Genomic DNA, 27,617 nt, shown 5'->3' on the forward strand with positions numbered 1-27,617 from the left:
TGGCTGGAAAATCCCATGGATGAAAGAGCCCTGGTGGGCTGCAGTCCATGGGGTCACGAAGAGTCGGACAGGAGTGAGCGACTTCACTTTCACTTTTCACTATTATGCATTGGAGAAGGAAATGGCAACCCACTCCAGTGTTCTTGCCTGGAGAATCCCAGGGACGGGGAGCCTGGTGGACTGCTGTCTATGGGGTCACACAGAGTCAGACACGACTGAAGCGACTTAGCAGCAGCAGCAGCAGAAGAATCAGAGGTAGGATCACGTGGGGGACTAAGTGTGTATTGCAGCAACTGTGTGCGTGGGGCCCATGGGACCCCTTCCCCAGCACAAGAGGTACCTCGACTGCTTGCTTCACCAGCACCCCCATCACTGAATTCCCTCCCCCCACCCACCCCAGAACAGCTCACACTCAGAGCTAAAAACTCTACATGGATTAATGGATTTAATCCTCACAACAAGCCTATGAGAGCTTTTCAGATGAGGAAACTGAGGGTTCAGAGGTTAGGCAACTTGCTCAAGACACACATTTGATGAGTGGTGGCTCTTGGACTTGAACCCAGGCAGTCTGACTCCAGAGTCCCTGCTGTTTAGCTTCCACCCCCTCCCTGACCAGTCAGACCCGTCTGATCCCCATCAAGGGCCTAGTTTTCACACCAGCTTGGGGAAGGGCTGCAGCTCTCCACTCCAGCCAGTCTCCTGTTAGGAATCCTGCCACCCAGGCCCCCTCCCCTTTCCCCGGGCAGTGCCCTAGCCTGGCTCCCCTGCAGTCCCTCTGTGCTTGCTCAGGCCAGGAGGCCAGGCCCAAAGACCCCGTGCAACCCCGCCCCACTCTGAGGGCCAGGATAGGAGTGGGCCCAGACTCTGGAGGTAGGTGAGGGTGAGAGGCCCCGTCTAGAAGTGGCGGGACTGGTGTGTACCTTGGCAGGGGGACAGCAAAGTGGGAGGCCCTTGGAGGGCAGGCAGTGGGAGAAGGAGGGGGCCATGGAGGTGGGCCCAGACCCAGAGACAGACAGCCGTAGGCCCTTCCTGCTTCTCTGCCGGACCTGTGGATGGTCTTTCCTACTTAGACCAGACAGACAGACATACACACCCCCTCACCCCAACATACCTTCTAAAACTCCTCCCCGCACTCCCTGCCTCTACTTCCTCCCCAATGGCTACTCCTTTGGCCTCTGCTGCCTGACTCCTGTTCCTTCAAACCCAACCACCAGCCCCTGCCAGTCCCATAGAACTGTGACATCTGACCCTGGGCCTCCCTGGCCTTCTAGAAACACCCTGCCTTTGCTTTCTGAGTCACTGCTTTCTTGGTTTCTCCCCAACTCCCAGTCCCACCTTCCAAATCTCCTTTGCAGACCTCTCCTCCCCCTGCATGTCCTCTTAATGTTAATGGCCCTGGCCTGAGCACTTCTTCCCTGAACATCACTCCCATGGCCTCAGTTACCATCTGTATACCACGGGCTCCTATTTCTAGCTCAGAACTCTGCTGGATACCTGGAAGCCCACACGGGTGTGCAACCAAGTACATCCGGCCATCTTCCTTCCGAGCCACCAGCTCCCCGCTGCCCAGCCAGGAACCTAGACTCTGTCCTCATTTCTAGGTCTAGGTCCTTTGCCCCCGCCTCCAAATCCTGCCTATTCCACCTCCTTGACTCCTCTTGCTGTTGTTTCATTGTTTGTTTTGGGGAGCTGCATGCTGGGCATGTGGGATCTTAGTTCCTGAACAGTAGCCTCCTCCAGCGTCCCTGCCTCTGTTTTTCTCCGCAGAGAAGTCAGGGGACTCTTTCTAAAATGCAACTCTGACCACCTCACTGCACTGCTCCAGAGCCTTCAGTGGCTCCCCATTTCCTTGAAGTGACGTCTAACCAGCTTCTTCATGGCCTACAAGATCCTGCTGCCCGCCTCTGTGTGCACGCAGGCTTACGTCCCTAAACCCAGAATGCGCAGATGACCAGCGCCCTTGCTCCCGCCAGCCCACTAAGTCCTGGCCCTCAGGCTAGGTCACCACTGCCAGGAAGCCTTCCGACAACTGCTCACGTATGGCCCACCATCCCTGTGCTGGGCTTCCTAGGTGGCTCCATACTAAAGAATCCGCCTGCCAATGCAGGAGACACAGACCGCGATTGTATTCTTGCCGTGGACAGAGGAGCCTGGTGGGCTTCAGTCCCTGGGGGCGCAAAGAGTGGGACATGACTGAGCCACTAAACCACAATCTCGGTGCCGCCCCTTCCCCGCGCTGAGCACACCATGCCCTCCCCGGCGCCAGGTCTGGGTCTGTGTCCTCCTTTCGACGGGTGGCCCAGAGTGCAGGGGGCCCCAGACGCTGGCACAATGTGCGTGGCACGAGGGTGCATGGGGGCTGCGCTGCCCGGGATATCGCGGGGTGGGGGTTTCCGAGTGGGTCGCGGGAGGGAGGCGGCTGTCGAGGCCGGGCTGGGCGCGCGCTCGGCCGGGCGGGGCGCGGGCCTTGGCGGCGGCTGTGGAAAGAGGGAGGAGGCCCCGCCCCGCCGCGCCCCTCCCGCCGCCCCGGCCCCCCCGCGCCGCCCGCCCACTCCGGCAGCCGCGAGGGGCGGCCGGCAGAGCGACGCGGAGCCCCGCCGGCGCGGACCCCGACGACGCCCCTGCCTGGAGCCCGCGCGCCCCGGGCCGCCCTCGAGGGCCAGGAACGGCGCCCGGCGGCCAACCCCTGCAGGTAAGCGGGAGGAGGCGGCGCGGCTGCCGGGCTTGGGGGCTCCGAGGGCAAGACCCGGCCTACGCTTCTCCCGAAACCGTCGGGGACACCTGGGCCGGCGCCTAGGACTCTGGGGTGAGGACGGGATGGGGGATTCGGCCCGGGGGTCGGCGCTGGCACGAGGGAGCCCCTCCTCCCTTCCTTCCCAGCTTCAGACAGGCCCAGGGTGGAATCCCTGGCCATGTGGCTCGGAGCAGTCATTTCACCTCCGGGAGTCTCCCTTCCCACCTGTGAAATGGGATGACAACGCTTCCATCTCAGGGTCAGGAGGGAGCAGGGGCCTTAGAGTCCCCCCGAACCCCTTGTAGACCTCAGGCTCTCCTCTCCCCATCTCTCTGCTGGTTCTAGTTAGCTGGCCACCTCCCGGTTTCCCGTTTTTTTTTTTTTTTTTTCTGCTTCTGCCCCCAAGTCCCTCCTATTCGGGGTGTCCTAACAGCATCCCCCAAACCGAGACTGGGGTTTTGAAGGCTGTCTCTGCCAGAGGCTCCACACCTTGCTGCAGCTCAGGTTTGAGACCTGCGGAGGGGTGAGGGGGGCTGGTGCCTGACTCAGAGGAGCTGGGATCTGGGGGCCCCAGAACTGCCTCCCCAGTGTCTGTCCTGGGGCTGGAGACATAGTGACCATAGGATTCCCCTGGGGTTGGTGGGGGGCCGTGGGGAGACACTGTTCAGCCAGAGGAGCCTGGGAGTCATAAGCTTTGAAGGGCAGACCCTCGGAGTTTGCTTGTTGTGTGTGTGCAGTGTGTGAGCCTGTCAGTGTGTGCCTTTGTGGGGTGTGAGGGGGACAGCGAGTGTCTGTCGGTGTGTCATTCGTGTGTGTCAATCAGTGTGTGCTTACGTGAGGTCCTCGGTGTGTGTGAGAACGTGCTAGGCTTTTGACACAGAAATACCACTGACCTCCCTCAGGGGACCCTGGCAACCCGGAAGCCCTTCCTCCTGTTTGCCATCAGCGTCTCTTGCTAAGATCTGTGCGCTTGTCTGATGGTAGGGTTCACCTCCTCCTTGGAGCTCCCTTAGTGAAGGCAACCTCCCAGGGAGCTGCCTTGGGTGTCTGGAAGACCTGGGGGCGCTGGAGGGTTAGGGAGTCTGGGGTTCCTCTCAGGGGACTGACGCTCACTGCCCTGAGCAGATGGGGAGCCCTCCGGGAGCCCACTTAGACCTCAGAAGCGGAGATGCAGAGGGCAGCAACTCTGCGCGGGGAGTTGGTGGTCTCGGTCAGTGCATAGCCGTCCCCACTGGCCCCTTGCTGGGTTGGTGAATGCAGACAGGCCCTCGGGCGTGCAATTACCCCAAAACAGTAACGAGGACACACCACAGACATACTCGCAGAGTCATGCACAGCTGCATAGCTACACTCCCTCCCATTGACAGTCACACACAATCACACACCAGAACATGCTCTACTGAAACATACACCACGACAGACGCTGCAACAACAGACAGGGCATGTGCACGCATGCACATACGCACGCCCACACGGACTCCTGCAGACACATGGCAGGCCCCACATGGCCCAGCCAGACGCACTCAGACAGGACAGCACACATGCGCGCGCACACACACACAGACACACGCTTTCTCAGTAGGGTCTCTCTCTCCAGTTTCACTCTATCACAGTGAAAATGAGTTTCCGCTTATTCTCTGGCTCAGAGGAAGAGGAGAGAAAAGTGGAGGTGAATATATCTCCTAGCAAGAAGGGGCAGGCAGATAGCCAAGAGGGCTGTCAGCCTAAGCACCCCACCTCCTCCCCTGCTCCGGGTCTGAGCCAGACTGAAGGCTGGTTGCCCTACTGGGTCCCCTAGCCCACCCCAGGCCCCCCAGTGGCAGGCATGGGGCTCCCCTTGTAGGAGAGTGGGGCCTCAGATGAACCAGTCCCATCTGTGGCCTCAGGCACTTACAGAGGCGCAGCAGCCTCTCATATGGGGTGCAGCTGTGTCTCAGGGTGCCCACTGAGGTACATGGGGGGAGGCACCTTGTAAGCCGAAGTGTGTGTGGAGGGGCCATCAGGAGAGGCAGCGAAGAGGTAACTCTAGCTGGGGCTTTCAGGGAGAAGAACTTTGACAGGTGCAGAGGGAGGAAAGGGTAAATGAGGACATTCCAGTCAGAAGGAACAGCATAGGCCAAGGTGTGGAGGTGGGAAGCTGCAGAGTTCTCTCAGGGGGTGGTGAGTACTTGCCGGCTCGGCTCACAACTCACGGTTCACACAGTGGGGGAGTGAGGTGGAGGGACTGACAGCTACTTTGAGGTCAGATTTCCTAGGACCTTGTTCAGAGAAAGGGTGTGAGCTGCAGAGTGGTGCAAATTGGGGATCACGCTGGTTGCTCTGGGGGGCAAGGAGGCCACTTAGGAGGCTGGACAAGAGTTTGAGGAGGAAGATGATAGAGGCTGAGGTGAGTGGTTGCCATGGGGATAAGAGGAAGGTACAGATGGAGAGGAATAAGGAGAGAGACTGGACAAGCCTCAGTGATGCTTGACTGTGGGGGTGAGGAGAGGGTGGGCCAGGAACCGTGCTCTGAATGGCTGTGGTCTGACCCCAGAGGAGGCAGATCAAGGGGAGATGTGGGTTTGAAGCCCAGGGTCTGGTATGCTTAGGTGCAGGGGCCTGACTGTTGAGTATGGCCATGAGTCTGGGGGCTAGTTAGTGTCTGTGAGGCCTGAGTATGTATGTATAGAAGCCTAAGTGGGTGTGTGGGGCCATGTGTGTGCACAAGTGTGCCCAGATATCAGCTAGGGAAGTCCTGGTCCCAGAAAGGGCATTTCAGGCCTGCTATGTTATGTGGGCATTTCCAGGGTGGTGGGATGTGGACAGCGGGTCTTAAGTGAAAGCAGCATGTGCAGTGAGGGGAAGAGCTGATCTTGGGACTCAGATGGGGTTACTTTCCATGTGACTCTGAGTAAGGGTCTTCCCATTTCTATGCTTCAGTTTCCTCATCTATAAAATGGGAACGCTAATGCTGGTCTCCAGGGTCCTTTTGCCTGCAGAGAGGTGAGGAGTAATCCCAGGTCACACATAATCAGGGTGCAGAGCCAAGAACTTTCACCCAGACTTCTGATCAGAGTCTGTTCCACCCCGCTGGTTGGATCCTGGGAAGGGATGAGGGAGGGCCTGGCCCTCCTTCCATTCAGATTCTTGGAAAGTTTTGAACTGAGAGGTGACTGTCCCCATGCAGGCTGAGATTTCTGGCTCTTAGAGGGTAGAAGAAGTGGGTGGCAGAGGGTTACTGCCTCCTGGAGAGAGCCATGCCAGCACTGCTGGCTCATCTCCTGGACGGGATTACAGAGACTCAGAGAGGAACTCGCCTAGGGTCACACAGCAGCCAGTGGAGGAACTGAGCCCCGAGGATGGGACCCTGGGCGCCGGCTTCCCTTCCCTGCAGAGGCTGTGCTCCTCTCACAGGGGCCATCCGGAACCTAGGATGGAGGGGACCTTGTCATCAGAGGTTCTCTAACTTCAATTCTTTCTGTCCCCTTGGGGGAGAGTAACAATAAGAGTTTACTGGGCAGCCACGATGCACCAGGACCTGTGTTTGCATATCTCATGTAGTCCTTATTACTCTGCTGCAAGGCAAAGGGCGGTAGCCCATTTAACAGAGGGAGAAGTGGAGGGCTCAGAGAGGCCCGTAACCTGGCCAAGCGCCCCTCTTCGGAGTGTCAAACTGGGATTTGCTCCTAGGTCCATAAGGATGTACAGCTCATGTTCCTCCCTCGCTGACCTCCCGGGTTCCTGCCCTCTCCAGGGCTCGGTTTGTGGGGGAAGGGAATGGAAACTTAATTATTTCTCATCTGTCCACCGTGTGCCAGGCACTGTCATACACAAGGTACTTTTTTGAGGGACAGGGAATGTGGGGAGCAGTAATCATGAGAAAGTCAGGCTGGAAGCGCGGCTACGACTGTGAGGGCTGGCATGGTGTTTTCTGATATCTTAGGATGCTCTGTGGACCTGGTAGGCCCCGTCAGGGCAGGTGGTTTCTGGGAGGAAGGGGTCCCGGCCTCGGGTCTCAATTCTGCCATGGCAGTGAGCTTCCCCCTGGGTCTCCATAAGCCCATCCATGAGATGGGCCAGTAATGCCTCCTCGGATCTCCTTGGAGCCTGTGATGAGGAGCAGTGTTGCTTGTGTGTGGGGAGGGGTCCTTTCTCTTCTCCCGAAAGGCCCCAGGAAGCCGACTCTCCGGTCCCCAGCCCCCTGCAGCGTCCACTGTCCTCGCTAACCAGGATCTCTCTCCCGTCTAGCCTGCTTCCCTCCCACCGCGGCGGCTGCTGGCCGCCACTCAGCTCTGCGTGGGCCCTCCAGGCCACGCTCCCTCTGACAGGCGACCACGGCTCAGCTCGTGGCAAACATTCTTTTCATAGTTCCCGGAGCACAGCAAATCCGGCTGCTTAGCCAGGAATGCACAGCCCCCTCCTGCAGCGGCGGCAGGGGCTTGGGCAGCGGAGCCCCTGGGGGTCAGGCAGGAGGGGCTGAGGGGCTGTGGAGGACCCCCCCACCCCCGCCCCAAACCCAACACACGCACGCACGCACGCACGCACGCACGCTGGCCCTCAGCTCCAGGGACCCGCGAGGCTGCCCTCATCATCTGTGAACTCACTGGGCTTGGGTCCCAATTCTGGCATCATTCACCACGGGCTGGCTGGCAGACCTGGGCGAGTGACTTGTCTCTGAGCCTCCGGTTCTTCATCTGTAAAATAGGGTTTCTAATTTAATCTCACACAGGGCTTTGGGGGAGGCCAATCATGGCGATGGAGACGATGATAATTGCAAACGTATATCGAATGTTCCCTTAATGCCCAGCGCTGGTGGAAGTCGGCTACTTGAAATGACCGCCCTTCATCCGCTCCAGTGCTCGGCGAAGTAGGAATTGCTCCCACGTTCCTGATGAAGAAGCTGAGGCACACATGAATGAGGTCACTGCTAGTAAGAGGCAGGGCTGAGAGAGGAATGTGAGCAGCTGGGCTCCAGAGCGGTTCATACCCTGTCATGATTTTTTAAGCAGGACTCTTAGCGGAGTGCCAGCTCCCGGTAAGGGCTCAGAAAACAGAGACTTCTTCCATGAGCCCTGCTCTGGGAGGAGTCAACTCTTCGCCTCCTGGCCATCAATCCACACCTCTGTTTGGAAAGTTGGGATGGGGAAGCGGGCCTGGGGCCCTGGCCAGTGTCCTTAGGGAGCCTGAGCTCTCAGAAGATGGTGGGGGACAAGGGGGTGCAGACTGTCCCACCCACCTCTGGTCTGGGATTTAGCTGGAGGCAGGCACTGTGCAAGGAGGCGATGTCGCCAGGGGAGGGGCTCAGGAGATTAGGGAAGGCAGCTGAGAGCGCAGGTTAAGAACAGAGTCCCATTGAAGCGGGCTCAGGCCCTGCCCTGGCACACCCGCCCGCCCCACCTTCCTACTTAGTAGGACTGAGGAGCCTTGGTCAGTTGGAGTGGGCTCCTGAGGCCCGGGATAGGAGCGGCCCACTCTGTTGCCAGCCTTGCTGGTCTCTCTTGCCGTCTGGGTCGAGGCAGCACAGATGAGGGTGGAGAAGTGGGGAGCATTACCGTGGCGGCAGTCTCCAGGAAGCCCAAGTGAACCGGGTTTTGGCCATTTGAGGGCTGGCAAGCCCCAAGGTTCAGATCCTAGCCCTGGTGCTTCACCATGGAGAATGGATGTCACCTCTCTGGGCCTCAACCCTCCTCCTCAAAAAAGCAATAGAATTCCCGCCTTACAGGGTTACAGGAGAGCATGATAAAAACGCCTGGAACATGCCTAGTGCTACGTCTGGTGCATAAAGTATGCTTGGGATTTTTTTTTTTTTTTTTGCCACACTGTGCATTTCGTGGGATCTTAGTTCCCTGACTGCGGATCGAACCCATGGCACAGCAATGGAAACACAGAGTCCTAAATAATGGACTGACAGGGAATTCCTTATACTTGGGATTTCTAGAGACCATTATTCTTAAGGGCTAATGTGTGAAGGGCATGGAGAGCCAGCTTTAAGCTGTGCTTGGGGTCTCTGATGCTGCTGTTGTTGTGTAGTTGCTAAGTCCTGTCTGACTCTTTGTGACCCCATATCCTTCACTGTCTCCAGAGTCTGCTTAAATTCATGTCATCGGTGATGCTGTCTAACCTTCTTATCCTCTGCCACCCCTTCTCCTTTTGCCTTCAGTCTTTCCCAGTATCAGTCTTTGATTCTGATATTCAAGGCATTTCTCAGGCTGACCTCATCCAGTTCTCATCTCAAACCATCTGTATTTAGAGAGGTCAGGAGCCCAAGCTTTGGCACCAACAGCCTAGGCTTTACCCATCATGAGCTGTGTGACCTTTGACCAATTACTTAACCTCTCTGTCCCTTGGTTTCCCACTCTGTAAAAAGGAAAGACAAAGAACATATACTTCATTGGGTTGGTCTGAGGACTACATGAGACAGTTCACGAGCAGAGAGCCTGGCACACAGTAGGTGCATAATTGTCAGCTATGATTAGTTAGTTCATTTATTTATTTCAATTATGTTTACAACGTTCATGCCTCCATACCCTCACACATGCTGCTACTTTAGCCTGGACTGATTACCTCTCCCCACCACCACCCAGTTAAATCTGTGTTCATCTTTCAAAAGCCCAGATCCAATATAAGTCACTTCCTCTTCCTGAGCCTCACAGTGAGGGTGGGGACTGGGGCCAGAGAAGCCAGGGTCAAGCTGGGCAGTGAGAACCTTCCACCCACGCTCCGTCAGCTAGGCTGGGCCCTCAGAGAGAGCAGCCTCATGACCCACCTCTGGGGTCACGGTGTCAGAGTGGCATGGATGGGGGCAGGGCTCAGCTGAGCTGCAGAGAGGGCCTAGGAGCTGCTGGCTCCGGCAGCTGGCTGCTTGTGCAGGGAGAGGGCTGGGATGTCAGAGTTTCCATGGGAGCGGGCAGAGGCGAGCAAGCAGCTGGGGGAGAGAGTGACGCGGCTGGCAGGCCTCCCTGCCAGGTGGGCTGGCTAGGCATCCCCTCCCCATCCACCCGGGATTCATGTCTGGGCTTGGACTGCGGCCCCAGCTCTGCTGTGTGACCTGGACTAGGGCTTACGACATCAGGTACCATGGTTGATTGAGCCAGAAATGGGGACCTGGCCATCGAGGGCTGTAACCACATCATGTCCCCTGCTGAACAACCATCCATGGCTCCCCATTGCCTCACAGAGAAACGCAAGCATAGCATTTAAGGCTCTCCACTAAATTGGCCCGGCCTTCTCAGCTCCCGCTCATCCTCTCAACCTCATGGCACTCTGGGCCTTCCCTGTGCCTGCCTAGCAGCTCCCTACTGCCTGAGATTCCTTTTCTTACTTTGCCTGCCTGTCAGACTCCTACTCACCCTTCAGGATCCAGCCCCTTCCTACATGAAGTCTTCTAGGGAAACTCAAGGGAGGGCAGTATTCCCTGCTGTGTACTCCCATGGCCCAGAGACCTTGGTCAACTGTGTGATGGCCACTTGTCTGATGCCTCGTGCTAGTTCAGGGCAGGGCAGGGCACTGAGCCTAGGAGCCAAGGCCTAGCCTTGGGTTCCGTACCCAGTAGGAGCTTCCCCAGGTAGAACCCTAGTCTATAGTAGGGACCACCCCAGCCTAGGGTCTGGCAGGGTGTAGGGACTTCTTCAGACTGGACCCTGGCACAGAGAAGGGGATTCCTCAGCCTAGGCCCTAGGACAGGAAGAATCCCAGCAGCTCAGGGCCAGGTCCCATGTGGGCATTGCTGAGTGTGCATGGAATGAATGAAGGCGGTGGCGGGGCACACATCTTGGCTCCCTGAGCAGAGACTGAGGTTGGGGGCCAGTGTTCCAGCAGGAGCTCCTGGCAAAAAGCCCATGGTAGGCCCTAGGGAGGCTGTGAGTTAGGGCAGGAGGCTTCCCCAGCTCCTGGCATCTTCCTCAGTTTCCCTCTTTCAATTCTCAGGCCTTGTCTCTGCTGGGACCTTCAGAGGCCCCTCCGACCTGAAAGGTAAGCTAGATTTGGGGGCAGGGGTTCTTCAGTATCCCAGGCTGCCTGCGGCCTATGCTTGCTGCCATCTGCCCTTGCTCCCCCCAGCTGCCGCGGAAGCCCCTCCCCGACTCAGGGTGTCCTAGCGGGCAGCCCCTCTTGCAGGTGACCTCAGATCCCTCCGGCCCAACTCGGAAGCAGCTTTTTCTCATTTGTGAACTATTTCGCCCCAGCTCCTTGGCGCGGCCGTGTTTGCTTGGCCTGCCTGGGTGCAGTGGCCTGGCCGGGCTCCCGCCGGGCCCCCTCCCTGCCCAACCCAGCCTCTCCTGTCGACACTGAAGCTGCCGCCACCGCGCAGGGAAGCCGCGAAGGCCTAGGAATCTTGGCAGGCGTGCGGAGGCAGCGGGCGGCGGGTGGCGCTCCGGAAAAGGCTGCAAATGTGAACCAGAAGGCGGTGGGGTGGGGGTGGGGTAGGGGACTGGCGGCTGAGAAGGCGGGGCCCAGCCTAGGGCCTGGGGGTGCCTGGGTCTGGTGGCCCTCCAATGTCCGGTCTCGCTCAAAAGCTCAAGGCCTCTTCTGGGAAGTGAGCAATGGCACCAGCTGAGGCCTGAGCCCCTGGCGAGGAAGGGCTGGTCCCCTGGCCACCTGCCTGAGGATACACGGCTGCCCTGGCTCCTGTCTGCTGCCCAGCTTCTTCTGGTTCATCTGCCCCCACCTGGCTGTTCCTACCTCCCTGGACACTCTGTTGCCCCCCAAGATGCTCCTCCCCAGGGTAGTAGTGGGCTGGCTAGCCTCAGAGATGAGCAGAGATTGGTGGCCTGGGAAGTGGGCCTAGTCGCCTTCAGGGAGGGAGGTCAGCCCAAGCCCCCTCCAGCAGAGAGCTGAGGACTCTGGAAGAGCCACCAAGGAAAAGGGACCCTATGAGAAGCCATCTTGCAGGCTGGCAGGAGGTTGGAGGTGGGGTTGTCAGAGGCCAGGAGTTAGAGCACCCAGGCTGCAGACTGTACTGAGCACCTACTATATGCTGAGCCCCAGCTAAGGATAAGATGGGTGTTGGGGAAGACAGGCCCTGGAGGAGGAGCTGTTCTGCCTGAGGGAGGCAGGGAAGGCTGCTTGGAGGAGGAGGCATTTAACTGGGTCTTAAATGAGGAATGACATGTTTGCCTGGAGAAAGAAAATGGTAACCCACTCCAGTATTCTTGCTTGGGAAATCCCATGGACAGAAGAGCCTGGCAGGCTACAGTCCATGGGGTTACAAGAGTCGGACATGAATTAGTGACCAAAACCACCACCACCTAGAGGAGAAAGAAAGAAAGGGCAATTCACGCAAACAGGATTGTGCAGGCAAAGGTGGGCAGTGGGTACAGGGAAACATCAAGAAGTTTGGGGTGTCTGGATTCAGGATGCTGGTGCTCCTCTCACCTCTAAACATAGGTGATTTCCCTAAAGGTGAGCCCATGGCCCTCATCCAGGCTGCAGCAACACCACCAATGAAGCCCTATTTTTATCTCCAGCCTATATCGCTCCCTCTTAAGTTTCAGACCCACAGGTTCTCTGCCTCTTAGATATAATCCATCCTAGAAGCCCCTCAGTCTTCTTTGTCCACTCAATTTGGAGTATTCCACCATCTCTTGCCTTTATGGGCATGTTGAACTCTGATCTGTCCTTAAAACCTCCTTCCAATGCTGTTTTGCAAGTTGAGGTCCCCTGTGGTCTAAGGTCCTCACTTGCAGGGGTGAGGGGTGTTGGGACTCTTGGTGGAACTGAAACTTGATTGTATAGACAAGGTGGGCAGAGGCGACACTCCTGTCCTGCCATCAGTCTGGATGATAGGGTGTTCTCCAGGCAGCCCTGTCCCAGCCTAGCCTCCTCCCTCCATCCCCCAACTCTCAGATTCCAGGTAGCTCTTAAGCTTCGAAACAGTCTTCATGCTTGCACATCTAAATTTGAGAGGTTCAGAGTCTCAGTGACCTGCAGGACAGTGAGGTCATGGGGACTGAACCCCGCAAGTCTCCACCCAGACCTTGTGGGGCTGCTCAGGGATCATCTAGGGAGGTCAGCCCCAGACCTGACGTTAGCATTAAGGCCACAAATGCTCGCCTTCTGGAGGCTCCCATCAAGTGACCAGCAGCTAGAGATTTCAGAGCCTGGAACTCTAACAGGATCTGGGTATAAGGCACGAAAGAGCAGAGGAAGACAAACAGGGTGGGCAAATGGGATGGTGACAGAGACAGGAGAGAGACCTACCAGGAGATGCCTCAGATACACAGGAAGATGAGGATCTGGATTCAGAGACACAGACGTGGCGGAAGGGTCACAGGTGGGCATGTCAATCACCCACATGGTTCCCACAACAAGCTGGTTCCCAAACATGACTCTTAGACCTGGAGTGTGTCTCCTTACCAGCTGTGGTCTCATGGGTTTGCCAACCTCACTATGATCTTGCCATCCTCTCTGCTTTCTTTATCCGCATTACCACTGAGTCTAAAGTACAGTCAGCCCTCTGTATCTGCACGTTCCACGTCCATTCTCAAATCTGGCCAACTGTGAATCAAAAATACTTGAAAGCCAATTCCCAAAATTTCCAAAAAGCAAAATTTAAGTTTACCTTGTGTCCCAGCAACTACTTACATAGCATTTACATTGTATTCGGTATTATAAATGGTTTAAAGTATATGTGAGGATGTGCATAGGTTATATGCAGATACCACACCATTTTATATAAAAGACTCGAGCATTCATAGATTGTGGTATCCACGGGGGGTCTTGGAACCAATCACCCGTGGATGCAGAGGGACGACTATATACCTTCTCCAGTAAGCCACATGAACTGCAGAATAACATGGGATTTATCACTTTGGTACTAGGGAGTCATTGGAGAATCCAGAGCGGGGAGGGCCATGGCAGAGCTGTGCCAAAGTGTGGTTCACATACAGGCAGCATTAGCATCACCTGGGCGGTTGTTAGAGCTGCAGATGCTGGGCCCTGCTCCACAACTGAATCAGGATCCCTGAGGGTATGGGCTAGGAGCCTGTGTTTTTAAAATCGTGTGATGCACACTAAAGTTTGAGAAGCACTGTTGGAGTATCTATAGGATGTTCTGAGGAAGACAGAGAAGCTGAGGTTGAGGGGTGGGAGAGAACAGTTTTGATAATCCAGGTGAGGATCTGGCAATTTAACAAACCTTTACTAAATGGCTGGAATGTGCCCGGCTCTGGGCTGTGTGTTGGGAGAATACAAGGTCTGTATTAGGACAGAGAGAATGGGGGAGGAGGGGAAGGAAGAGAAGTGAGAGAAACAGAGGAGACAGTCTGCAAGATTGGATTGGGGGTTTGGGGGCGAAGGAACAGGGCTGTCATGTACAGTTGTGCAGGTCGGTTACTGTTCAAGGACGCTGCAGAAAGTCAATGAGGAAAGCCCGAGTTGGCTGGACAGAAGTTGGCCTTTCCTACTTGTGCTAAGGCAGTGTATAGGCTAGAGAGATTCCACGTAAGGAAGGAAGGGTCAGAAGTGTCAGGAGTGATGTCCTAATTTCTGGCCTGGGCACCAGGGAGTTGGGAAGAAGCATGTAATAGGGGAGAAGATAATGACAGCAGTTTGGGTGGAGGTATCTGAGGGACAGCCAGGAGAAAATACTTGGCTCATAGTTGAACTCAAGAGTCTGGGGCTCAGGGGAGTGGTAGCTGGAAACAGATATGGGAGTCCCTGGTGCTGGGATTGGAACTGTGGGAGCTGGGGAGAGCTAGAAACTGTAGGAGAAACATCCAGAGAGAAGAGAAGAGGTCTGAGCCAGCTCCTTGGGGTCAAGCCTGGGTCTGCAAAGTGGGCAGAGGGAAGGAGCAGAGAAGAATCTGAGGAGGAGCCTTTCCAGGAAGGAGGAAAGCAGGGTCACAAGGCAGGAGGCAGTGCTGGTGAGAAGGAAGCACACGAGGTGAGAGGGTGAGGGGTAGAGAGAGTTCTTTCAAGAAGCTTGGCTGAGAAGGGCTGGAGAAAGATGAGGCTGGCCTGGGGCAGGGGAGAGGCCTGTATAGACTGGGATGCAGAGGCTGGGACTGGGGGAGGCACCCACAGACAGTGAGCCCCCCAACCCAGCCCTGAGGAAGAGGTGTGGAGGGGCTGGGGGGACCTTGAGTAGGAGACAGGACCCCTTTCATCTGAGACTCAGGAAAGGGGGATGGGAAAGGGTTCCTGATTTCTGCAAGCTGGGAGAGAGGTGGGGGATGGGGGGCTCAGGAACCCTGGAGAAGTGTGGAGTCGTGGCGGGGGGTGGGGTGGGTGGGCATCATGCCCAGTGGGTGAGGAGGGCAGTTCCTCTGCTTCTTTCCAAGATCCATAACTCCGTCCTTGGCCTGAGCAGGCTGTGTGACCCCTAGTCAGCAGCATCTCAGGAGCAGTCAGAGAAAAGGCTGAGAAGCCCAGATAATTGACTTTTAGGGAATTTCACAAGGTCCTGGCCTTTGGCAGCAAGTCACCTGAGGTTTTCAAAGGTTGGCGGAGATGTTGCTTTGCAGCAGGAGGCACTAAGGTTAGACTGAAGGGAGGACTCTCTGGCCATCAGGGTAGCAGAACAGGGCAGCATGAAGGGGCCGATGGCTTAGACCATGTCAGTTAACCCTTTCACAAATGAAGACACTGAGGTTCAGAGAGGTTAAGTTACTTGCCTGAGACCACACAGCTGGAAAGTAGCTGTGCTGAAATGAGAGTTCAGGGGCAGTCAGAATGTAAAGGGCCTTAGGGCCCCCCACCCCGCCCAGGGCTGGGCCCCTGATAGGGAGAGCCTGATGCTGCTCACCTGTTGAAGTGGTAGAGACTGGGCTTAGAGAGAGAGAAAGAGGGACCGAGAGACATGGGTCAGGGCCAGAGACCCAGGAAGAGAACAGAACGCGGCCGGGCCGGTGGGGAGACAGGAGCAAGCGGGGCAGCCGATCCCGCAGAAATGTCTCCACAACAGGAAGCGTCTCATAACATACCTGTGGTTTGGCCAGGCCCCGGGGCTGCCTGAGCTTCCCGCGGCTCCCTCAGCTGCAGCCGCCCTTCTGGGGTAGGGGGCTTGGAGCAGCAGGAGCCTGCGCAGAGCTGCGTTCCATCCACCCACGGGGGCGAAGGGAGGCGGGGGTCGGCCAGGGCCGCACTGGCCACACCCCTGCACGCTCCGCCGGGAACCTGCGCCCCGCGCTCAGGCCCCCCTTTGCATCGCGACCTCTGAGAGCTCACGTGTGCAGTGGGATGGGGAGGGGGCAGGCCCTTAAATTCCACAAGATCACCTGCCCCCCACCCCCACCCCCAGGCTGCTGATCGTCTCTGGGACGGGACCCTTGGAGAGAGGACTGGTGGGAGGGGTCACATTGCTAAGGCCCCTCTGCTCCTGAAGCCCTGTCCAGGGAGAGAAGGGTCTGTATTCATGCCGCTTCTTCCTGCTGGGGTCTATTCCCTTTTCCCCTCTCATTGGTCTGAAGGACCCTGGAACCCTACCCGCTCCCAGCCAACCTCCTCTGCCGCCCCCGGAGGAGGCCCAGGCTGCCACAAAACGCTGACTTGGACAAAATGCTGTTTTACGGGGATTTGTTGAAAAGGGGGGAAATCCCCGTTAAGGACTTGCAGCTGTCCAAACACCGCGTCTACCCTGCTGCCGCCACCGCTCCATCCCCTGAATCAGCGTCTTCTTCTGCATCCCACCTCCTGCCCCTGTCAGCCCCGCCCCTTCCCGGTCGCCTCGGCTCCTGCCTTCCTTCCTAAGAGGTTACCAGAGAGGGTGACGGTCTGCCCAAGGTCACACAGCCCAGCCAGGCTTGAGCCTCAGAGCTCTCGCCAACCAGTTCCATGAGGGGAGACCAGGAGCAAGCAAGCAAGTGGATCGGCTGTTCCTCCTTGTGTGCCCCTGTTCCCCAAGCGGGCAGCTCTTAGCTGAAGTTTCTTGATCGAGGCCACGTGAATGTCCCACCTGTTTCCTTTCTAGCTGACACATAAGCCCCTCTGAGGGGCTGAAGAAGGGGCTTCCAGGGCCGTGTGACACTTATCTGTGCAAGGTCTGAGTGTTATTCGTGTGATCTTTAAATCTGACAGCAAATTGAGTTCATCATCCATTAATCTCTGTGCCAGCCAAGTCCTGGGCTGGGCATGGAGGGGAGGGGAGGAGCGGGGAGAGAAGAGAAACGCCAAAGAGGGAGACGAAGCTGTGAGGGGGCCCTACGGGTGTCAGTGGGGCCCAGGGAGGCATCCAGTAGGCTTCCCGGCGTCTAAGAATGAGGAGGAGCAGGAGGTGGGGACGCAGTAGGGGGAACCGAGGGAAGGAACACGTGCAGCGGCCAGAAAGCCTGGGGAGCCTGCGGCAGGGGCAGGCGGGGTTGGGGGCGGCGAGAAAGGGATGACCGTGAACAGGAGGCAGGGGCGCCCAGGCACCCTCGGCTCTGCTGGTGGCTGGCATGGGGGGCAGTCCCTCCCACCTGGGCAGCCATGTGGCACCATGCCGGGGCCATCGTTTTGCAGCCCCCTTCTCCTGTGATATGTACACTTCCACTCCCAGTTCCTCTCTCCCCCCGCCCCCCGCCGCCACCCCCAGCCTGGACTGGCATGGCCGCCTCCCCTTTAAGAGCTGGAGTAAGTTTTCCCTCCTCAAACCCACAGGCAGCTTGGAGTTGGAAAAGAGCTTCCCTTTCTCAGTCTGTTTGCCTCTGTCTAGCTTGTGCTCTCTGGCACGTTCTCCCTGGAGGCAGTCTGTCCCAGCGGTTAAGAGCTCAGGTTCTTAACAGACTTCCGCTCAGACCCTGGCTGCCAGGGGGCGGCGCCTCACTCCCGCTTGTCTCCAGCTTCAGACGCCTCGTCTATAGGAAGAGGAGGCACCATAGCTCCTCTTTCCCGGGGATCCGGTGGGAATTACATCAATCGCGAACTGTGACGCAGCACTTAGGCGGTGCCCCAGAGAAGGTGTGAGCTGTCATTCTCACTCAGACACGCCTCGCTCCAGAGGAAACACCTGCTCCGGGGTCCCACCCCACCTCCGTGGAGCAGGAGGTGCCAGGATGGGGCAAGTTCAGGGAGCCACGGGGACGTAGGGCGGGGATGCTTCCTGGAGACCCGCCTTGCCAAGGAGGAGTGAGAAGTGGGGAGCTGGCAGGGGGCCCTGCTTGGGCTCCTGCCTGAACTGGGGGGGCCCTTCCTCTGATGCCCTGTGCCCCTCTACAGTTCTCTCCATCCCAGACACCCTCCCAGCTGAGCCTCCATCAGCCCCCGCCTCCGTGAGGCCTCACCCAGCACGGGAAGAGGACCAAGGCTCCCCAGTAGTAGTAACAGTAGTAATAGTAGCAGTGTTAGTCGCTCAGTCGTGTCTGGCTCTTTGAGACCCCATGGACTATAGCTCTCCAGGCTTCTCTGTCCATGAGATTCACCAGGCAAGAATACTGGAGTGGGTTGCCATTCCCTTCTCCAGAGCATCTTTCTGACCCAGGGATCGAACCCAGCTCTCCTGCATTGTAGGCAGATCCTTTACCTTATGAGCTACAGGGAAGTCCTCCCTGGAGCCAGGGCTGTCTTGAGTCCTCCTGTGGGGGTGCCGTGATTTCGCCCTCTGGCCCATTCAGACCAGAACTGCTCACTCCCCTCCTCCTGCTTCCTACTGCAAGGTCTGCCCCTCTGCCCAACCCCCTGCTCCCCTTCCAGGCAGAACATTCTAGCTCTGTGATATATGAGGATCCCGCATTCCCCCAGCTCAGGTGGCCAGGGCAGGAGGGTCTTTATCCCGCTCTCAAGAGGCCTCATGGTACGGTGGTTAGCGGCTGGGGCTTAAGAGTCAGACTGCCTGGGTTTAGGCTCTGACCGCACTCCAGGTGCCTCACCTGTAAAACAGGGCTGATGAGCCTTGCAGGGCTGAATGTGGATAGAAAGTCAAACTTTGGGGCAGTGCCTGGCCAGAGCCTCGTCAGCAGTTAACTGAGGGCCAGGCCTACACAATAGGAGGCCTAGAACCAGTCATGGTGCAGACAGAGCAGGTGGCCTGCATTGAGGGCAGGTGTTCTGGGCAAGATTCTTAGTCTAAGCTTCCGTTTCTATATCTATAAAATAGGGGACAGTAATTGTATGAGCTGGTCGGAGGTCATTGAGAGGGTTAGTGATGTGAAACCAGGGAGCCCTTAGGTGGCAGGTGTTAATATTACGCTTGGGCTCAGGGAGGCTGAAGACCTGCCCAAGGTGACAGGGAGGTTGATGGCAGAGCTGGGTTGGCAGCTTCACCATCCTGCCCCAAAGCCCCACGTTCATTCCTGCAAAGCCCACATGATACTGAGTTTGGAAGAATACTGCATTGCAGCTCCAGACAGCCCCAGGTGTATCCCTGGATGTGCACAGCCCACTGCCACACCTTCCTGCAGCCACACACAGGTGTGGAGAGCCCCTGGGTGGAGTGAGAGGAGCCCAGAGCAGGGATGCCAGGGCAAGTGGGACCTTTCTGGGGTGTGTGAAATGTCAGGCTAGTCCCCTATGCAGATATTGATGGGTACCCGCCCTGAGGTACCAACTCTGATCATCACAGCAATCCTGAGAAGCAGGTTGTTAGCCTAGCTTGAAAAGAAAATTCTTTTTTTTTTTTTTTGCCACATCTCCAGGCTTGCGAGATCTTAGTACCCCAAACAGGGATCAAAACTGGACCCCTAGCACTGGAAACTCAGAGTCCTAACCACTGGACCAACAGGAAATCTCCTAGCCTAGCTTTTAATTATTATTATTTTTTTTTTTCCCCACACCTTGCAGCATGCAGAACTTCCCTGATCAGGGATCAAACCTGTGCCCCCTGCAGTGGAAGCACAGAATCTCACCCACTGGACACCAAGGAAGTCCTAGTCTAGTTTTTTAAAAAGAACTTAATTGAGATACAGTTCACATAGCATGCAATTGGCTTATTTAAAATATAAGAATCCAGAGTTTTTTAAGGTACTCAGAATTATGCAGCCATCATCACAATCAGTTTAGAACGTTTTCATCACCCCTAATAGAAACCGTGTGTGTCTGTTATTCACCCAGTCATGTCTGACTCTTTGCCACCCCATGGACTATTGCCTGCCAGGCTCCTCTGTCCGTGGAATTCTCCAGGCAAGAATACTGGAATGCATAGCCATTCCCTTCTCCAGGGGATCTTTCTGACCCAGGGATGGAACCTGGGACTTCTGCATTCCAGGCAAATTCTTTACTGTCTGAGCCACTGGGGTTCCCAATAGAAACCCTGTGATTAATAATCACTCCCCTTGTCTACCTGCCCCAGCCCTAGGCAACCACTCATCTAACTACTTTCTGTCTGTAAAGATTTACCTATTGCGAACGCATCCTACAAATAGAGTTATATGATTTTGTGCCTGGCTTCTTCAGTTGGTGATGTTTTCAAGATTCATCTGTATTGTGGCATTTATCAGTACTTCACCTCTTTTTGGAGAAGGCAAGGGCAACCCACTCCTGTGTTCTTGCCTGGAGAATCCCAGGGACGGGGGAGCCTGGTGGTCTGCCGTCTATGGGGTCGCACAGAGTCGGACACAACTGAAGCGACTTAGCAGCAGCAGCAGCACCTCTTTTTATTGCCGAGTAATATTCCATATCCTGAATATTCCACACCATCCATTCATCAGTTGATGTACATCTATTGTTTCTACTTTCTGGCTGTTATGAATAATGCCAATATGAACATTCATGTACACGTTTCAGTGTGGACATGTTATTCCATTTTACAGATGAGGAAACTGAGTTCACAGAGTGGACATCGCTTGCTCAGGCTCCCCTACCTGGTGAATGAAGGATTTAGGCTGGCTATCCAAATCTGGAGCCTGTTTTTCTTCCTAACTCAGTCCTTGTTCTCAGAGCTGAGCTGAATGCTGAGACAGGGCTAGGTCAGGACACTGGAGTGAGGGGTTAACTCTGTAGAGGAAGGAGTGACAGCTTCCCTGGGTCTTGAAGGACGAGTGAGGGGAAGAACACTGCAGGCAGAGGAACAGCAGGTGCAAAGGCCCGGAAATGTGAGGCTGCCTGGTGACTGGGGCAAAGGTATGGTGGAGGGGAGCAGCAGAGAAAGAGGCAATAGATGGTAGAGTTGGAGACAGAGATATTGATTCAGTGATTAGAACACCACATTGGGAACCAAGGACTTTTACAAAAATTATTGTTTATAATTTTTTTAAACTTTTCTTTTGTATTGGGGTGTGCATGTAAGTCGCTTCAGTCGTGTCCGAGTCTTTGCGGCCCTGTGGACCGTAGCCCACCAGGCTCCTCTGTCCATGGGATTCTCCCTGCAAGAATAGTGGAGTGGGTTGCCATGCCCTCCTCCAGGGGATCTTTCCGACCCAGGGGTGGAACCTGTGTCTCTTATCTCTCCTGCATTGGCAGGCAGGTACTTTACCACTAGCGCCACCTGGGAAGTACTGGGGTATAGTCGGTTAACAAAATGTGATAGTTTCACGTGAACAGCGAGGGGACTCATACATATGCATGTGAAGTGAAAGTCAGTCGTGTCCATGGAATTCTCCAGGCCAGAATACAGGAGTGGGTACCTTTCCCTTCTCCAGGGGATCTTCCCAACCCAGGGATCGAACCCAGGTCTCCAGCATTGCGGGCAGATTCTTTACTAGCTGAGCTGTAAGGGAAGCCCATACATATATGGGAAGTCATACATATATATGTAATTAATTAATGGCCTCGAGGCTTGCGGGATCTTAGTTCCCCAACCAGGGATCGAACCTGGGCCACTGGCCGTGAGAGCCTTGAGTCCTAACCACTGGATAGCCAGGGAATTCCCACAAAGGACTCGATCCAGAAGATGGTGGGGAACCCCAGAAAAGCCTGGACTTAATGTGAGGTCAGACAGACCTTAGGCAAATCCCAGTGCTGCTTCCTAGAGACCTTTGCTTTAGTTTTGTCATCTGGAAAATGCAGATGACAGTAACAATACCTCGTTAAAGTGCTGGGAGGATTAAGTGAGCTCCCATGCTGGAGAGCTTAGCCTCATGCCTGGCAGAGAGCCAGTCCAGCACGTGGTAGTGGGTGTGTAATCATCAAACAGTGTCTGGCAGGGCTGTGCCAAGGTTAGAGGTGCTCTGGAAGGGCATCTGGCTGCCAAGTGAATGGTTTGGGAGGCTGTTGTCCAGGAACCTCACCCCCACCCCTGCCTGTACAGAGAGCTATGGGCAGGGTTAGGAGAGGTTTAGTAGTAACTTCTGCAGACTCTGAGACTTTGAGAATTGCTTGTGAATAATAACTAAATTTTCATCTTTTTTGTGAGCTCCTGGGCCTGGTGCCAAACCACCCATGAGCTGGTTTGACGGCCTCTCTCCTTCCTCCCCGCAGCACGCCCGCGGACGCCATGCAGGGGGCTCTGACGCCCCTGTCTTCGCTGCCACCACCTCTGCTGCTGCTGCTGCTGCTGGGGTGCGGGCCGAGGGCGGCCGCCAGCGGTGGGGCCGCTGGGGCCGCGGGCTACCCGCCGGCGCAGTACGTGCAGCCCATGCACAAAGGCCCCGTGGGGCCGCCCTTCCGCGAGGGCAAGGGCCAGTACCTGGGTGAGCATCGCCCGCCCCGCCTCGGCCCGTCCTCACCCCCCAGCTCCCTGTCTCCTGACCTCCACCGGCTCTTCCCAGGCCCCTCACAGCCACAGCCCGTCCATCCCACCAAAGACCTTCCCATCTCCACTTGCTTCTTGATGCGGGTCCAGGGCCTCCCACCCCAAGAGCGCCCGGAAGTGGGGTGGAGCTGGCTGGCGGAGGTGGTCTTTGGGTAGGGGAGGGGCGGGAAGGTTTGTGGGGAAATAGGAAGGGTTGGCGCCGATTGGCTCTAAGGAGGGCTGCTGGTGCCACCTGGTGGCCATTCCACCACAGTTCCGCAGGAATGAGAGGCTGCTGGGGAAGGGAGGCCCAGCCTGGGTAGGTTGGGAACCAGGAGTCCTGGCTGTGGCTACCCTGCAGCTCCCAAGACCGCCACCAGACCACCCCTAAATTGCGTCTTTCATGAGAGAAGGGAGGGAGGACCAGGGTGGTCTTCATGAGCAGGTACAGAACCCTAACTTCTCAAGTTGGACCCCATGCTGGCTAGGGAGTGGGAAGATGGGTCCCCTGGCCCCACTGGCCAGGCCCCTGACTGCCTTTTTTCTTTTTCTCTCTCAGAAATGCCTCTACCACTGTTGCCGATGGACCTGAAAGGAGAGCCTGGACCCCCTGGAAAGCCTGGGCCACGGGGTCCCCCCGGCCCTCCTGGCTTCCCAGGAAAACCAGGCACCGGAAAACCTGGGCTCCACGGGCAACCTGGCCCCGCCGGCCCCCCTGGCTTCTCCCGGATGGGCAAGGCTGGTCCCCCAGGGCTCCCAGGCAAGGTTGGACCACCAGGGCAGCCGGGGCTTCGGGGGGAGCCAGGAATTCGAGGGGACCAGGGCCTCCGGGGGCCCCCAGGGCCCCCTGGCCTCCCTGGGCCCTCAGGCATTGCTGTTCCTGGAAAACCAGGCCCCCAGGGGGTTCCCGGGCCTCCAGGATTTGGGGGGGAGCCAGGACCCCAGGGAGAGCCTGGGCCCCCAGGTGATCGAGGCCTCAAAGGTGAAAATGGAGTGGGCCAGCCAGGGCTACCTGGAGCCCCAGGGCAGGGGGGTGCCCCGGGGCCCCCAGGTCTCCCAGGCCCGGCTGGTTTAGGCAAACCAGGGTTGGATGGGCTTCCTGGGGCCCCTGGAGATAAGGGTGACACTGGGCCTCCTGGGGTGCCAGGACCTAGGGGGGAGCCTGGGGCTCTGGGCCCAAAGGGGCCCCCTGGGGTGGATGGGGTGGGGGCACCAGGGTCAGCAGGGTTGCCAGGGCCACAGGGTCCACCAGGAGCCAAAGGGGAACCAGGGACCCGGGGCCCCCCTGGCCTGATAGGCCCTACTGGTTATGGGATGCCAGGCCTGCCAGGTCCCAAGGGGGACAGGGGCCCAGCTGGGGTCCCAGGGCTCTTGGGGGACAGGGGCGAGCCAGGTGAGGATGGGGAGCCAGGGGAACAGGGCCCTCAGGGCCTTGGGGGGCCCCCTGGACTTCCAGGGTCTGCAGGGCTCCCTGGCAGACGTGGGGTTCCTGGGCCTAAGGGGGAGACTGGGCCTATAGGACCCCCAGGAGTGCCTGGCATTCGGGGTGACCAAGGGCCTAGTGGCCTGGCTGGGAAACCTGGGCTCCCAGGAGAGAGGGGGCTTCCAGGGGCTCATGGACCTCCTGGACCGACTGGGCCCAAAGGTGAGCCAGGTTTCACGGGCCGCCCTGGAGGACCAGGGGCGGCAGGAGCCCTGGGGCAGAAGGGTGACTTGGGGCTCCCTGGACAGCCCGGCCTGAGGGGCCCTTCAGGAATCCCAGGACTCCAGGGTCCGGCTGGCCCTATCGGGCCCCAGGGTCTGCCAGGCCTGAAGGGCGAACCAGGCCTGCCGGGGCCCCCTGGAGAGGGGAAAGTGGGGGAACCTGGCGTGGCTGGGCCGACAGGGCCTCCCGGGGTGCCAGGTTCCCCAGGACTCACGGGCCCTCCTGGGCCTCCTGGCCCCCCCGGCCCTCCCGGAGCCCCGGGGGCCTTTGACGAGACTGGCATCGCCGGCTTGCAGCTGCCCAACGGTGGCGTGGAGGGAGCTGTGCTGGGCAAGGGGGTGAAGCCCCAGTTGGGGCTAGGGGAGCTGTCGGCCCATGCCACGCCCGCCTTCACCGCTGTGCTCACCTCGCCCTTCCCCGCCTCGGGCATGCCCGTCAAGTTTGACCGGACTCTCTACAACGGCCACAGTGGCTACAACCCGGCCACGGGCATCTTCACTTGCCCCGTGGGCGGGGTCTACTACTTCGCCTACCACGTGCATGTCAAGGGCACCAACGTGTGGGTGGCCCTCTACAAGAACAACGTGCCGGCCACGTACACCTACGACGAGTACAAGAAGGGCTACCTGGACCAGGCGTCTGGCGGGGCCGTGCTGCAGCTGCGGCCCAACGACCAGGTCTGGGTGCAGATGCCCTCAGACCAGGCCAATGGCCTCTACTCCACCGAGTACATCCACTCCTCCTTTTCGGGATTCTTGCTATGTCCCACATAACCCGTGCTGCCCTGGCCTCCTCCTCTTTAGCGGTAGAGAGACCTTCTCACTTACCAAGAACCTCCATTTAAAGAAAAAAAACCAAAGACTGAAACAGAGGCGGGCACAAAGGCGGCCGCGGCCTCAGCCTGGGGAGACTGACTTGGATTCTCTCCACGCAGGCTGAGGTTTCTTCCTGGAAGAAGCTGGCCTGAGTTCCTCTCCCCCACGTGTCTGTGCAGTGGTGGGGGTTGTGCCCCCATTCCTGCCCTGCTTGGCCCCCTGGCAGGGCCCCGGACGTTCGGCCTGGCTGGTGGAGACCCCTGCCCCCTTGAGTCCTGGGCTCTGCCGGGCGGTGAAGGAGGCTGCTTCTCAGTGAGTCAGTGGTGAGAGGGGGCTGAGCGGCCCCCTCCATTCCCCCGGGGAGACATATTCCCAAGCCCTGCCCAGCCTGCTGGCCCCCAAAGGGCACCTGCTCAAGGGATGGGGCGTGGCCTCCCTCAGTTCTTGGCTGGGGCTCCTCCAGCAGCCCTGGGACCTCCAGCTGAAGGTGATGGATCTCCCGAAGAGTTTTTGTTTCTCTCCAGGGGAAGGGAGAAGAGGGGGACCATGGTGGCCAGTGTGGACACCCTGTCAGGACTGCAACCCTAGCGGTGGGGCTGTGGATGCAGGCCTGTCCCCAGTGGGTACGGGTGCGTGACCGCTCCTCCTGGCTCCTAGGCAGTGCCGACCCCCACTCACTGCTCAGGCCGCAGCCACGGAGAACAGTGGCTTGTGAGGGGCAGGGGCGTGGGCCTGGCGCAGGATGGCCGTTCTTCACATTCATCTCCATCCCCAAGGCTGCACCCACCAGCTTTGGCTTTGCTCAGCGTGAGGGCAGCCGCCCAGGCCCCTGCGGACCGCCACAGGTGGCACGAGGCAGGGCTGGCAGTCAGTGAGCCTGAGTGTTCCTCCTCTCTCCTTTCACCTGCTGAGGGAGAGCCACTTTACTCAGACAAAACTGTAAGGGGTGCTTGCCAGCCCCACCCCCAGCAGCCCCATGGCCGAGAGCTTCCTGTTCACCCACAGAACAAGGTGCACACGAGCTCGTGGATGAAGACAGCCGCCCGCTTCTCCTTAGTGAGAGCCTGATGGCGGGTGTGCATCGACTCCAGGGGTTAATCTGCAGGGGCTTCCTCTCCTTCCACTCTCTGGTTCCAATTTCCTGTCCAAAGCAGGATTAGGGCGCAGGAGGCTGAGGCCCTGAGAAGAAGGGTGCCAAGGCCCCTTTGGGATGACGTGGGTGTTACTGCCGTTTTCCCCAATCAGAGCTCCCCTCTGCAGGAAACAGGCAAGACCTCCTTCCCTTCCCTTGGCCCCTAGTTCAAGCTGAGTGGATACCGCTGAGATGAGGACCCAGCGTGGCGTGCTGCAGCTCTGGCCCTCACCCCACCTGCCCATGTTGAGGAAGGAGGTTGATCACCGACTTCTGACGTGTTAGGCTGTGGCTCCCTCAGGCCCCTGGGCTGACCTCCTCCCCACCCACAACTTCTCCAAATCAAGCAGACCCTTTGACCGCTCGTTTTAACTTTCAAAAGGAGAAAAGAAAACCCAAATCTGCCCGAGTGGCACTTCAAGAGCAGGTTGGGCTAGGGTTCCTGGTGGGTTTCTCATCCATCAGCACCATGGGAACTAAGTCTTAAATCATACCTCATGGGGCCACCTGCTCAGCATCCTTACTGAGTCTGCCATCTGACCTGTTAGGAAGGGTTCTGATGGGTGGAAAGGCGCCAGCTCCCAGTGAAGTCCAGGGCCCTGAGGGTACGGGGAGCCAAAAAAAAAAAAACAAAGGAGCTGTTTCACAGAACTGAGTTTCTGCCAAGTGTCATTCCTGAAGCCTTTGGGGAGAGGTGGGTGGTGTTTCCAAAATGTTTATGGGACTTTAGTTCCAGGTGTCCACTTAACTGACTAGCTTTGATAAACTGTGTCAGGTTTTAACAATGAAAACTACATCACCTTGTGCATTTTTGTATTCTAATTCCTCATTTTTTTTTTAAAAGATTAAGGTTTAAATGTTTTCCATTAGTAATTTCATTTCTAACCTGGTATAGGAGGCTTAGTTCCCTACATACCTATTATGTGCCCTGTGTCACAGGAGATTCGGGAAAAATGCACTTGGGAATCAAAGAAAATGGAACTTCTTTTTGAAAAGAAAAACAATGGTATTGACTGTATTGACACAATCTCAATAAAGCCTGTTGTATAAACAGCACTGTGCTGAAACTGGCCTTGATGTAGAGGTGTCTTGAGCCTCTGCTTTCATAAAGCACCTGGGGAGTTCTCTGGGACTCTTGTCCCGCACCTTCTCAAAGAGCATGCATTCCTCCCCAGCCAGGGGTTCTATCACCACCGCGTCAGAAATGCCTGGGCTCTGCACCAAGTAAATGCCAGGAAGCGTTTTAAGAAACCAAAGAAAGGCAGTGGCTGGAGCTGGGGAAGATGGGTCAAACTTCCCTGGAACATTCCTGCAAGCTCTCAGGGGTAGTGGAGCATGACAGCTGGCTCAGGATCCCGGGGGCGAAGTTTCAACATCTGATACACATTATGAATGAAATCAGGGATCTCTGCTCCTGTGGACGAGGCTGGTGCCAGGCCCAAGGCGGAAGGCAGGGCTTGGGGAGCAGTCCTGGGAGAAAGCACATGCCCCACAGCCTGCCACACACTGGGGATCTGGACCGCAGACCTGAGGCCAGTCCAGGCCCTGAAAAATCCTGGAGGAACCCCGTCCCGACTGAAAGCAGACCTGCCCAACAATCCTAAAACCTCAGGCTAGCTGCAGGGCTGGGCACAGATCTCCACCGAGGCTGGAAGAGCCCTCAAGTTTAAGGGGGGGTGCCCTCTCTATTACCATTTTCCTTTCTTCAAAATAGATGGTGTGTAGAACTTCCT

At 57.2% G+C, this 27,617-nt stretch overlaps 1 protein-coding gene across 5 annotated transcripts; it reads left to right on the forward strand.

Annotated features, from left to right (window-relative positions):
- Window positions 1–2,557: 2,557 nt before the first annotated feature.
- On the forward strand, window positions 2,558–26,937 carry COL8A2 (collagen type VIII alpha 2 chain). Of its 5 annotated transcripts, none has more exons than XM_005204815.5 (4): window positions 2,558–2,692; window positions 10,640–10,684; window positions 21,980–22,191; window positions 22,792–26,937. In XM_005204815.5, the coding sequence occupies exons 3-4, from the start codon at window positions 21,996–21,998 to the stop codon at window positions 24,708–24,710; spliced, it is 2,115 nt and encodes a 704-aa protein (XP_005204872.2). In that variant the 5' UTR covers window positions 2,558–2,692; window positions 10,640–10,684; window positions 21,980–21,995; the 3' UTR covers window positions 24,711–26,937. The 5 variants fall into 5 exon arrangements, with proteins under 5 accessions (XP_005204872.2, XP_005204873.2, XP_010801982.2 ...); XM_010803680.4 differs by lacking the exon at window positions 2,558–2,692 and adding an exon at window positions 7,453–7,633; XM_005204816.5 differs by lacking the exon at window positions 10,640–10,684.
- The last annotated feature ends 680 nt before the right edge of the window (window positions 26,938–27,617 follow it).

The sequence above is a fragment of the Bos taurus genome, chromosome 3 (assembly GCF_002263795.3).
Source record: "Bos taurus isolate L1 Dominette 01449 registration number 42190680 breed Hereford chromosome 3, ARS-UCD2.0, whole genome shotgun sequence".
NCBI classification, from domain to species: Eukaryota; Metazoa; Chordata; class Mammalia; order Artiodactyla; family Bovidae; genus Bos; species Bos taurus.

Coding starts and splice junctions, on each gene's coding strand:
- COL8A2 (XM_010803680.4), top strand. Junction 10,685..21,979: donor AGGCCCCTCCGACCTGAAAG/GTAAGCTAGATT, acceptor TCCTCCCCGCAG/CACGCCCGCGGACGCCATGC. Junction 22,192..22,791: donor GGGCAAGGGCCAGTACCTGG/GTGAGCATCGCC, acceptor TTTCTCTCTCAG/AAATGCCTCTACCACTGTTG.